The 13,479-nt window shown below is 39.5% G+C and overlaps 1 protein-coding gene across 3 annotated transcripts in view; it reads left to right on the top strand.

Moving 5' to 3' along the window:
- LOC140922744 (uncharacterized) overlaps positions 1–12,510 on the top strand; it is a 13,123-nt gene extending 613 nt beyond the window's left edge. Inside the window, exons 1-3 of one of the 3 annotated variants that reach the window (XM_073372760.1) lie at positions 1–244; positions 9,632–9,987; positions 10,651–12,510. The exon at positions 1–244 is cut by the window's left edge and continues 613 nt beyond it. In XM_073372760.1, the coding sequence (XP_073228861.1) occupies positions 187–244; positions 9,632–9,987; positions 10,651–11,106 (870 nt within the window). In that variant the 5' untranslated portion in view covers positions 1–186 and the 3' untranslated portion in view covers positions 11,107–12,510. The other 2 variants (XR_012164104.1, XM_073372761.1) reach the window with 2 other exon arrangements.
- Positions 12,511–13,479: the final 969 nt, after the last annotated feature.

Genomic DNA, 13,479 nt, shown 5'->3' with positions numbered 1-13,479 from the left:
TTGGCCCACAACCAATAATTTTGCACCTGTTACGTAACAGGGCAAGAAAAAAATTTATTTGCTACGTGACTAAACTACCGGCTTCTCTTACAACAGCCCTAAACTTTGGACCTCTTTGTTTACAAAGATAACAGACGCCTCCTGCAGGATTTAAGCAGGAGTGAAACCTGGTACACATGCATAAAGATGAACCAGACAGGCGAAGTTTGTTCCACCATTTTGACCCCGAAGACAAAACTAGACGGTAAAATAGTCTTATAAAAATAGTTGTTCACGATTTTTCAAACATATAGGAAGTTACTTGAATGATTACATTAACCGTGGCCAATGTGATATGGGATGGTTTCAAGCTTGACAGATAGTAACCAATACATGACAGGTTTTTCTAGCGCCCGCCTTTTAAAATATGTATATTTTTCATGGTTTCATCCGGAAACAGGATGCTAACTGTAAACACCACGGAACCTCATTCATTAGAACCCCCGGCGATGTAACGAGCCTCCATGTAACGAAGTTCTCCGTATAACGACCTGCCCGGCTTTGTAAGTCCTAACTTTTTCTCTATCTCTAACCTGAGCACTCTTGCTTTGACCACGAAATAGCTCTTGGATATCGTTACTGTAAGTGAGAAAACCATGCAATGGTATAATCAGACTAGACAAGTAGTGTTATTATGGGTACTGAAATTTCAATTCCTTTATCATAATCTTTTGTTTCTTACACTTAAAAGCATTCACATGGCCATATTCAGAAAGAACGCTAGACACTAGCGATAGACAAGATTTTAATGTGTGTAAAATCAGGGGCACCCAGCGACTAAATGTTTCCAAATACTGTACGTCAGTAGTGTCTCAGATAGTTTTATCTAAGCTTTAGAAGGCTGTTTGATTAATTTGGAATTGCCCTAAAATCTATTTATCTGTTAGCTTCTCACAGTGATGGTTCAGGTCGAAAGTATGAGAAAATCGACTAACCGTACTTTCACTTGAAACTTCTAAGGGACGTTTTGTCTTTTTTACGCGATATTTTCAGGAGGCCTTTTTAACCAATAGTTGCAAGATGTCTTGGTAATAAAATGTCCCAATTGAAAACACAACCTCCGAAAATCGTAGATTTTAGTAGAAAAATTCCGAATATCTTAGACGACTGCAACGTTTATGCATAAATTGTCAGTCTTTCTCGAGCTTTACAAATTTCTTGCTCCTTCGAACAGTTATTTTACAGAAAAAAGTCGTTGGGTGCCCCTATGAAATGAATGACGATATACCGGTACACCCTGAACTCTACATAAGTTAGCAATAGTTATTTTTCGATATTTTGAGCACAATGGACAATTAAGCCATCAATAATAATCACTAATTATTCAACCCCTCTCAAACCCATTGAAGACCTTATGGCTGATTTCCTGTTTTCCAGTCTATAAACAAAATCCTTCAATAATTTGGACTTCTCCACCAAATTCTCTTCAGCATTAATTAAACCGATTCTAGGCTCATTGCTAATCGAATTTTACTTAAATTCTTGGCTCCCGTTATTGCAATAATCTTAGCGTCAGTCTTCTTTACCTTTCATCCAAATCATGTTGCTATGATTCTGTACTACCGCATGAGAATAAGGGCATTAACGAAAGAGCGTTTTGATTCAGTCCTAATGAAGAAGTATATGATTTGAGATATTACTGATAAAAACTTCAATGTTTTATAGGGCTCATTTCATAAGCAATATTAATGTTTTAACACAGTAGAACTGTCTACAAGAGCATAATGACACCTTCAGTTAATATTCACTGCCTCGACTCTATCACAGCACATGCTTGGAACGAAAAAAAAATCTGTTTGTTTGATGACTCTGGTGCGTTTATTATTGGTTGATGAATAGCTTTCAGGCGTGGTTTATCAATTTGCTCAATATTAAACATGTTGTACATGCAGTACGTTTGCAAACTTAGACCAATTAAAAATTATATGAGACAGTCAAGCAGCCATCATTGTTGTGATACTTATCTCCCTCAGAGATCATAGTGATTTTATTTTTGAAAGGAAAAGAAAAAAAGAAAAGAAATGTAACCTAATTAGCACAGGATAAGGTTGCTTCGGCTAACTCTCAGTGACAATTTTCGACAGAAAATGACAAATACTATTTTGTTTCCAAGGAAAATCGGCCAAGAAAGTTTAGCTTCGCTACACTGGGACTCAGCGTATTGATCCTAATATTTTTGGCTTGAACAATGTCCAAGCAGGCATTTGAAGACATCGAACTTTGAAGAAAAATATCGTCCGGCTAGCTTTCAACTCTTTGATCTGTGGTTGGAATTCTCGGTGGTGTGACAACGTACTCATCAAGATCAGTGAAACCTGTTTAGTATTATTTAAATAATATTGTTTGTTTTTGGTCCCTTTTTACAGTGCTTGGGAAACTTTTGATGATTATTTGGTTATTTTAGATACGCTGAAGTTCGAAGTGGATTGGTAAAAACATAAACATAAAACTCTAACCCTCCTATACAGTTCCATTTCTTCCCAGAGCCTGTGGTTCTAACTATAACTTTTGATTCTGTGGTCGATATTTATCGGTGTGTCCATTCAAATAAAATCTATTTTGCAGTACTTACAATGGCACTTAACTTGTTTTTAAGTATTTTCCAAAATGGAATTTGAAAGTTTTACTGAATTGTGACTTTGGCCTTTTGGGGCATGAAAGGTGAATGTACTTGACGAGTGGTCCTGATAAGCTACAACCCAGTGCATGCCCATCTTGATTACTTCAAGAAGCAGTTGTAAGAAAGCCTGCTAATTGCAAAGAGTTAAGCCTAGAATTTTTAGAATGCCTCAAAAACATAATTCAAGACAAGTCTGAAGGGATAGTGGCTCATTAAACTCAACTAATGCGGAAGAGCTTTATGAACGTTCAAACGGCAGCCGATGATGTGCCGAAGGACAGAGCCATTGCTTCGAAATCACAATTCCAAAAAATTGCTTTTAAATATGGAAATTTTTAAATCCGAAAAAGGATGATTCATGATTTAAGAGGTAAGACCACAATTTGTTTCTTTAGACTTACAAGTTAGAACTACGTAAAGTAAGTCTTTTTGGCGTCTAGGCCACAAACAATCCAGCAGATGGACAACCTAGCTTGCCACTTGTATAGCCGAAATGTAACGTACAAAGAAATAGCCTGCTCTTTACCTGATTAATTTTGTTGGAAACTGGCGACAGAGCTTTTTAAAAAGCATGTGCTAAATAAAGGCACGAAGTAGATCAGTTTGGAGATGAATAATACTCTGCATTTAAACCTCCTCAATTAGCAACACAGTATCTCTGAAGACATACGACATTTCCTTCTTGGGAGTCACAGTATGAAGGAACCACTCAAAAGAAATTCCTTTGGCAGTATTTAACTGTTCTCTGGCTCATAAAACTTTTACCCGACAACATGCAATCAGGCGCAAGATTTAAATGCATCAGTTCTCTTGAATTCCTTTTTTGCAACATCATCATGCTTCTGGGACTGTGTCAATGGATTCTAATGTCATTAACTAGAGAGCTTTGCGTTGTTTCAAAGGGAGGTTATCCATTTGCAACTATGAAACCTATAATGTCTTAATGAAGAAGCATTTGATTCTGGATACAACGGGATTTTCAAAGTTGTGTTGAAGCTTAGTTAATGAATAGTGTTGTTTGTACATGTAAATAGAAATCAGTCCGCACTATGTATAATGACACCTCAGTTAGTTCATATTCCGGTTGCTTGAACTTGATCACAGCACATATTTCGTGTGACTAAATTAGGTTTGTTTGGAGACAATGACCCTCAAGTTTTCTATGCGTTCGTCTGTTAATGAACTGATGGCTTTCGTGGTTTTGTTTATTTGCAGCACTTTATTTCACGGCTCTAAGTTTGCTGAATTCCTGAGCTAGCTATGAACTGTCGGACGCATCCATCATTATTTTCATTTGTGGGCTTACATATCCCTCAGAGTTTTCAAGGATTTTATTTAAGCAAGGAACATTCATAACGTAAAACAAGGTTCAAGTGTCTTCAATTTTCGAGAGACTGAGAAATGCTATTTTATACTTCCAAGAAAAATTCAACAATAAACTGATAACTGAGCTTTCTTTCCTGTGGATCGCGATCGTTGCCACTGAAACTCAAATAATTTGTGAAAAGTTACTCAGTTTGTTCCTAACAATTTTGGCTTGGTTTCTGTCCAGTTAAGAATCTAAAAACATCGAAACATCTTAACATGTGGTCTAAAATAGCCTAGTCAGTTTTAAAAGGCGTGTATTGTCCCGTTCCAACTTTTGAGTCTGTGGGTGATTTCTTATTGTTTGCATACAATATTGTCAGTTTACAAAGTTCAGTTTGCGATTTTCTTGATGATTATTTGCTTATTTTTCATACAATTGGAAGTAAGAAGTGGATTGATAAAGGGTAAAACGTAAACATGCAATTTACTGCCATTAACTCTAGGCTTTCATCGGCGCAAGAGCTACAAGAGTGAGAATGATCGGGTCTTGTGAGGGGATTCTAACTTTCGTGTCTGTGGGGGAAATCCTATGGTGTAACCATTCAAATAATACCTCCTTGGCAGTCATTTCACATGCATTATTTGTCTTTCGTGTCTGTGGAGGAAATCCTATGGTGTAACCATTCAAATAATACCTCCTTGGCAGTCATTTCACATGCATTATTTGTCTTTCGGGGGTCTACAAAATGAAATATGAAAATTTTGTTAAATTGTGATATTGGCCTCTGGGGAGTGAAAGGGTTGACGTACTTTGATGAGTGCCCCCGATAAGCGATAACCCAGTACATGCTCATCGTTAAGTAGCGGTTGAAACAAAACCTGCACATTGCAAAGGGTTAAGCCTAGAATGTCTAGAATGTTCGATTATTCAAAGATAAAAATATTTTAATCCTCTGACTTAGAAGTTAGCCCTACATCACGTAATATTATGTCTATAATCAACTTTGACTAATATACAGATTTAGCCAGGGCTAAGCGCGAAGCTCTCGATAATATTTATAGTTTGTTCAAACAAAACATAAAATCGTGTAATGCTAAGTGGCGAAGGCAACGCCGGAGAACGGTGAAAAACAACAATAGGTCTAATTAGCGAAAAAAAGCAACTTTGCACGTGCAGCACACTTTTTTTGTACATTTCTTTGCCGTTGTTTTGCACGACTACTAACAACTTTGAACTTCCAGAAACTTCTTAGGTACATGTTTTATGGAGGAAATGTCGAACGCGTTCTCATTCACTTTTTTTTCGCTGCCGCTCATTTTCACCTTGCATTGCTGACTGCTAGCATTTCTCATTTTGTCACCGCCTCTACAAAATTTTCATGTTGTTCTTCAAACAAAAAATGTCTCCTTTGTTTTTTATCTCTCGCTCTAGATCTCTGTCGCCCCTTTTCTCGTTGAGCTTCGCTGGCCTGCCGCCCTCTCTCTTTTTTTCTCTGTCTTTCTACAGCTCTATATTCCAAATTTGTGGACATAACAATTATTCCAAGCTAAATACTTTAGACAAAACGGATACAGAAACAACTTACCGCTTTCTGCTTTCGTCTTTATTGACTCTTTAGTTGTCTCTGCTTTACAAGACGCCGGTGGCTATACATCCTCGGAGACCCAGGGGCAGTCAGTTGGGTCGAGAGAAAAGGCGAGACGAAAGTTTTCAAGTAAGGGCGGAAGAGCCCCTGAGTACCCACTCTCACTGGACCATTTCCAAAGATTCAAGCAGGTGCCGGCTCCTGATGGGGCACAAAAAATGCTTTGAATTATTGTGCCCAATCGGCGAACACATCTCCTGAGTTCTTTTCGTGCGTTCGTACACGACGGCTATTGTCTCAATCACGGCTTGTCTGGTTCATGCACCAAAGAAATGCACGCAGTCAGGAAACTTTCAGTTTGATAAAAAATCCCTATTTGAGCTCAAAATACTGTCTGTCCGAAAACTAAAGACGCTTTTCCAAAAATACAAGCTTCATCTAACAACATGTATTCACGCTTGCATCGGCCACGTCTTGCGTAAATATATTTAAAGACAGATACCACGACGGCTGACAGCCATGAAAACGTCGCATGGAAAAGTGAATTCATATTTTTTTCAGTCTCTATCGTGATTATTCCAACTCGCTTACTTTGTCAAATGCAATCGAACTCTTCTGGAGCTGAATTTCTACTCAATCATATCCAAGTTCATGAAGAGAATGAATTTTGTCATTGCTCGTTTACGTCCTTCACAAAACGTGAAATTAGGCATTTTCACGGGTAGTCGTGCAGTTGACGGCAAAGAAATGTACAAAAAAGCGTGATGCACGTGCAAAGTTGTTGTTCTGCCTTGTCAAGCTATTGCTTATTATTTGACTTTCTGTCGCCGCCGAATCTTAAACTTCCTATTATTTACGATACATTGTGATCCGTCAAAAACAGAATATTATCGGGGCAAATTCAATTGCTTCTGCCAATAGCATCCCAAACGTTTCTTCGACTCATCGGTAGTTCCTTCGTTTCTGGTTTAGGAAAGTAGAAAATAAAAGTTTCCCTTGCACCCACAAGCTTGATGAACGAACCGGGCAAGTGTGGCGAGACAATAGCCGTCGTGTACGAACTCACGAAAAGAATTCGGGAGAAACTGTTCGCCGATTGGGCACAATAATACAAAGCATTTTTTGTGCCCAACCAGGAGCCGGAATCCGCTTTAATTTTTGGAAATAGTTCGGTGAGAGTCGGTACCCAGGGGCTCTTTCGCCCGTACTTGAAAACTTTCGTCCTGCCTTTTCTCCCGACCCGACTGACTGCCCCTAGATCTCCGAGGATGGTGCCTATGCAATTTCCTACCAAAATAACCTCGAGTTGCATTTGGGTTGCCATACCTGTTGATTGAGTTATTTTACACTGGTTTACCTGTGGTGCGGACGGACGATCGCTTGGGCGGTCGGTCGGTGTAACGTGATTACCAAATTTTCTCGGATGGGTAGATTACCTCATTTTCTTACCTATGGTGCTCCGCTGCCGCGCTTCGCGTGCGAGAGCTCCGCTATAAAGAATCCAGCAGATAAGAACAATGTTTGAACTCACTTTGATTTGTAGTGCATTTGATACACAGACTGAGTGATGCATAGCTTAGTAAAGTCGATAAACCCGCATAGCAAATTTATAAAACATTTCGCTTGTCGTCATGCAAAAACGTCTAAGTAAACGCTGAATTTAATGCTAGATCATACCTGCGTTGTACTTCGTTATGCTTTTTGATCGATACTGTCCAAATGAAATCCCGAAAGAAACTTGAACAGACATCCTCGGCCTCGCTCTAAAGCATGGCGCGGCCGTTTTCCTGACATGTTCGACACGTCTGGGAAGAATGATGGATAAAAAGCGACATCCTGCCAAATCGAAATTTAAACACAGCAAATAAACATCTAAGTTCCCAGCACACCGGAGGGGTGGGTCAATGTGATGTGGAGGTCGATGAACGAGACGCTAAATATTATTCGATAAACCTCGAAAAATATTCTTGTTCCTTGGATTCCTTGCATTGATTACAGCTTCGGGATCTAGTCCATTGGAACAACCAGGGCAAATAGTTAAACTGCCCTCTAGACGACAACTTTTTTCTTAGTACTTCAGGAACTTATGAGCCCTTTCCCCCGTGCGATTTTGTATTGAAGTTTTACTCTGGACACTTTTCCTGGTTCACGCCTCTTTCACTAGTGCCAAGCCAAATCTCCTTTTAAAGTGCTCTTGCCTTCAACAATCACCACATCTCCATGGCATAAGATACGTCTTGCAGTGTGCCATTTCCGCTGCACAAAAGAGTTGGCTCATACAGTTCTGCCCCACCCCACGCTGCAATTCCTCTTCCACTATTGACTAGGCAATGAACAATTTGTCTCATAAGGATGCCACCCCAAGGGGTTGACGTGGTGGTTCGTCCCAGCAGCAAATTTTTGGGTGTTAGAACACTGATAGTTGAATTGAATCTTTCATGCCAATAGGATATTCGTTCAGTAAATTTGACACTTTTCTGCAAACTTTATGAATTTCAGATAAAGAAAGCACTGGTTACCGACCGAAAGCTGAGTGAGGCGCTTGCCCGCCTTGATTAACGATTAAACTGCTCCCTGATGCCAGAGAGTATCGGCATTGCCCAAAACCCACGTTGATTCATTCTGCGCATCTCTGGAAAGAAATTTTATCAATCTTTTCCCAGGCTTTCTTTAGCTCTCTCTCTGGCGTGTACCCACAATTTAAGACCCTGCCACCCGAAGATACATGCAAATCTGCTGACAGTCATCAGAGAATTGCTTGTGTCATATCAAAACACTTGCTACCTCTATAACCAAAGCCCTCATTGCCAGGTCTGTTAATATGGCACCATATGCGTTTCCACTGGTGCGTTTTTGGGCTTTAAAATACGGGCCAAACAAAACCGAGCATGGCATGGTTAATTCAGGGGCAAGTTTCAGTCTTGCTTCGGTTAGAAATTCCACTTGCTGCTCCAGGAAGTTTGCGTTGGGTTAGTTTTTCTGGTTTTTGCACAACTGAAAGCTCATTTCACCGAACTTGCTAGTTTGGTTTCATGTGGCACCCAGTAGCGAATTCTAAATCGGCCAAAGGTTGCGTCACATCCCCTGTGTTGGGACTCATAGAAAACAATTATTCATGTCAACACTGGTGGTTGGGCTGGAGTAAATTCGTTTTTTTCGAGATAAGGGGAAGATATGCCCCTTTCCTTTTTTGTTGAAATTGAGAGTTCCATAAAAAACCACGCTCGATTCACTCTATTCCAGCTTACACCCAACGCTCCCTGGCTACCTATAGTTCCTTTCAACATGTTGGTATAGGCAAATTCTCTTTTTCATTGGCAATTCCTAGGGTTTCAGATTTACTTCGCTGGGATTCAATCAAATTCTCTACACAGCTGGATGTGCCACTGGCTTAAGCATAGAACCTATTATCGAATGATGTTTCGATAAGCCTTCAATCCGGGGCTATGAAATTTGTCAAGATGGCGTTTCTAACTCGCTCACCTATGTCCCAAATTCTTTGAAGAACTATGGCCAATTGTTGAGCAGTTTTTGTCTTTCCTGCTTAAAAATTTCAGACTGAAAGGTAAAATGTAAGAAACCAACATGAACTTGATTTCTTCCTGTGATGTGCACTATCGAAAAATCAATTTTATGCTGTAATTGGCTTAGCTTCTTTGTCACTGTGGAACTCTTAGCTAGGGAAATCGTGTCGTCGTATCAAATGTAACGTTCGGGGGCAGACCAGGGGTAAAACGGAGTATGTGTTCACGTACCGTATTTAGTTTGGTTAATTCACGATGACAGTTAGTAGAAAAACTGACTTCAGTTAACAGATATATTTTACTGGGCATGCTGGGTTGGTAGCCTGCGAGAGTATCAGAATTTTTTCGGCTCTAGTTTCTAGTTTCACCCGCCCAAAAAAACGTTGGGTGAAACTAGAGACTAAAGCGAAAAAACCGAATGCTACTGTAGTTGGGTTGGATGCAGGCGCAAAATCGATCTTTTGTAACTTCAAATCCTTCTCTGAATGAGAATTACCTAAAACAGCATCCATTGCTCCAAGTTGCTCACGACGTTTTTCTTTCTATACGTTTAGGTGTTTTGCCCTTCAAAACAGAGGAAATTAATTTCAGAAAGAAGATGCGTGACAATGAATTTGGTACTCCTGGGCAGCTTGGGAAGGGCCCTTTGCAGAGCTGCAGAAATTCAGCACGGTCGGAACACAGGTACAAGAATATGTTGCATCTTTGGGAGTTTCTCTTGGAACTTCTGGCTGATGAGAGCTGCAGATCTATAATATGCTGGAGAAGGAGGGAAGAAGGAGAGTTTGAGCTTTTGAACCAACAGGAGGTGGCCAAAAGATGGGGAATATTGAAACAGAGGGGTAGAATGGACTACGGGAAGCTAAGTCGGGCCTTGAGATTGTACTATCGAGATGGAATAATTACCAAGGTATTACCTTTAAAACAAAGCACTTTATTTAAGTATCAATGTATTTTACAAAGGACTATTTGAGGACACTGTTTCTACGTCTCCCTCTGGAGTTGAAACCCCCTTTTTTGACGTGGTCATTCTAGCCACGCGAAGGTCTAGCCGTTCGCTGGGCAAAGGCAGTAACTTCATTTTTCAGATATTCTTAATTAAGACACTGACGACTGGTCCAGCCCTGGTAATGAATTACACCCACGACCTTTCGCTCTGCAGTCAAGCGCGCTACCAACTGAGCTTATCCTGCTGCCGTAGCTTAATATTTCTTTTTACAACCTGATTTCAAGTTGACGGACAACAGCTGTGCCTGGACCGGAATCTTTTGAGATCTTGAATCATGTGCCAATTCACACACTTTATCCATGGAAGAAGGGCTCATGGCTCCGTTCAGTTAGACCCTTTTATGACACTTCAACGACTTGAATTTTAACAGCCAGATAAGAGATTTAGCCAGACTTTTGAGCATGTCGATGATTTTCATTGAAAGAAATGAAAGCTACCGAGAAACTGTGAGGTTACATTTATTTCACATAAATATCGAATTTTGTGTCTCTACTTTGACAAATCACAAGTGTTATTAAAAGGGACTTGACAGTTTTTTCTCATTTTCTATTCTTTTGGGCACAGGTGAAAGGCCAAAGGCTGGTCTACAAGTTTAACAACCTTCCTTACACTTATAAACCAGGAATCACAAGGCCGTTTTATCGCGATCGGTTTCCAACACCAAAATCAAGTCTTGGTGAACATGAACCACGAGAGGACAAGCCTTTGGTGCCTCAGATGCGCATAAGTTGTACAACTGCTACACAACCATTTCCCTGTTTTATTCCTTTTCAAGGAAGACTTTCGTCTTGGCCTGTACATCCTATCAATTCACCACGAGTTTGTCGCTGCGGGCACAGGCTGGAAACTTCTTTCTCGTCAGCAAACTGCTCTTCAAGAAGTCGAGTTTTCTTTCCATTTTTATCATTCTCAGTGTCACATGGTTTTAACCTTCATGAGCCTGCCTGTTCTCATGATACAAATCCGCAGTTAGATAGCAAGAAGATTCCCTTTTCGATGATTGTGAGACCTGCTTGTTAGACTAAGGAATACAAAGATTCAGCACCGGACAGCCTTCTTCGGCAGCTCTGACCCTCGATTCTGCTGGGTTAGTCTGGTCTTTGAATAGTACCTCATTTTTTCTCGGAATCGTAGAGAGAACTGAGCGTCCGCGTCCTTCCGTAAGGCTGCCTTATTATGTTCTAAGCGTTCACCTTATAATGCACCATTCAACAACACATTCTACGTGAGTTGAGATTCATTCTTTCCGCTTTCATGACAATTTTGACATTAGCATTCTTTATAAACAATCGCTTTTACTTAGACAGTTTTGTTTCAGTAAGGCGTTACAATATAAAGTCAAAGTCTTTCATTTACTCGGGGGCTCTAAATAAATAAATCTTCACCGTGCTATCGTAACTCATGATCAGTACTTCCACTCAACCAACCCCTGTCGTTTTTAGTGCGGGTTAGCATTTCTCCCCGTGATTACCACACCGCGAATTTAGCGATTACACCCGATTGAAGGCCGAAAGCTGATTGTCGGTGAAGGCATTTAATGCGTGCGTAGCGATTTTCATTTCCCTCAGTAGTGGCCATTTTTGTTGTAGTTGCGTTGAACTGCACTATGAAATGTTTTTGGGGAACACCCCAACCTGGTAAAAGTCAGTAAAGGAATCGACAGCATCCTAAAACAGTCCCATGGTGCACTTTGACGCAACACGGACTCAGTCTTTCGCCGAACGTTGAAAGGGCCAACAGGCCATTTTTAAGTTGCTCCAAGCCTCTGTTTTAAAGCGAGGCTTTACCATTGATATGGAAATGATTTCGTATTCTTATGCAAATAAAACCCACTTTCATTTTTTAGCTTCGTTTTGAAAGTGAGAGTTTTTGGAACTGGGAAATAGTATATTTTAATAATCGGTTTTAAGTTTAGATTGACTTTTGAATATAATTAGCTGTATTAAATGTCAACTAGATGTAATCAGATGACATTTTCTATGAATTTTTCTTAATAAGGATATGTTGATCTATTGTAACATAAGATTTTTTTATATTTTTTAATTTACTAAAAGAAAAAAATGACCTTAATTTATTATTAGAGTTTTAAAAAAATTTATAAATATTTACCAAACCGTTTAATCATACCACGGTTGTAATCACGTACATTAGCACCAAGGATCTTTATAACTGGCAAAGTCAGGGTAAAAAATTTGAATTCAGCCTTAATAAGAAAACGGGGCTCCACGACTGAACAATACAATGCAATTATGATGAATATTTTATACAAAAAAAATAATTCCAATGATAATAATAAGCATGAAAAGGTCACCCAAATTTGAAAATCAATGATGGATTTAACTTTTCCATCTTATTGTGCTTTATGTAATTTTGTTCGTATCACTTTAGATATGGTTGGAAAATAAAAATAGTGTTTGACTTGCACAGTAGCGGTTTTTTAAAGAAATACTCCTCTCCTTTTTTTTTAATACAAGAAGCCGCAAGTAGGAGATCTTCACTTTGCATATATCCTGCCGTACAGGAGCGTCACAAAGATTGTCGTTCAGGTTCACCCAAGGTTCTTTGACTGACGCACAGGACGTAAGAGTTAATCAACAGCGACAAAACAACAAATGACGTTATATATTCGCGCGTATTAATTTGTTACGTTTGCCGTCATTATCTCATGAAGCGTGGTAAATTCAACATTACGCTAAAAGTTTGTGGAAGTTGACCAACCATGACATTGTCAGGCTGGCATAAAAAAATTGAGACGAAACCACAAAATCCATTTTAGTATATATAGTTATTATTTTCAGTGGAGGCATCCTCGCCGTCAACTTATGAGTTTGTGCGGCGGGTTGTGAGCCGCGCGGAGTGGCAAAAGGGGGCTGCATTCGAGTCTTCAAATTCTGCTTCGATCTTTGCTAACTCATCGGCGAGCTTGAAAGGCGACACAAAAAAATTTTAATGAATTCTTCTGATAATAGGACTTTCCTGTGAGTGCTCTTTATTACGCTGTACAAGGTGAATCTAACTTTTGAGTCTGGATTTAATCCTATAATGTGACCATCCAGATGAAAGCTACTGAGAAGTACTATCCTGTGCTACTGTTAATATTATGAAGGAGTCGAAGTGGTTTTTTAAGCACTTCGACTTAAGTTAAGAGTTAAAATTTTTGAGTCTGTGGATGCAATCCTATAGTGTGATCAGAGCTACAGAGCCGAGTACTTTCCTATGGTACTGTAAATACAAGGTACAAGGTGGTTCTATGGTGAACAAGGTTTTTCAAGTTATTGACATCTCAGTCTGTGACTTGTTAAGTTGATAAGAAGTTTACACGACCTTTTTCTTTATTATGCCATGCAGTATAAGAAGTTTTTTAAGTGCTGACTAAGTATAATATTGTTCCAG

This window comes from Porites lutea, chromosome 13, assembly GCF_958299795.1.
Source record: "Porites lutea chromosome 13, jaPorLute2.1, whole genome shotgun sequence".
In the NCBI taxonomy this organism is placed as follows: Eukaryota; Metazoa; Cnidaria; class Anthozoa; order Scleractinia; family Poritidae; genus Porites; species Porites lutea.
This window is presented reverse-complemented; position numbering and strand designations above follow the sequence as displayed.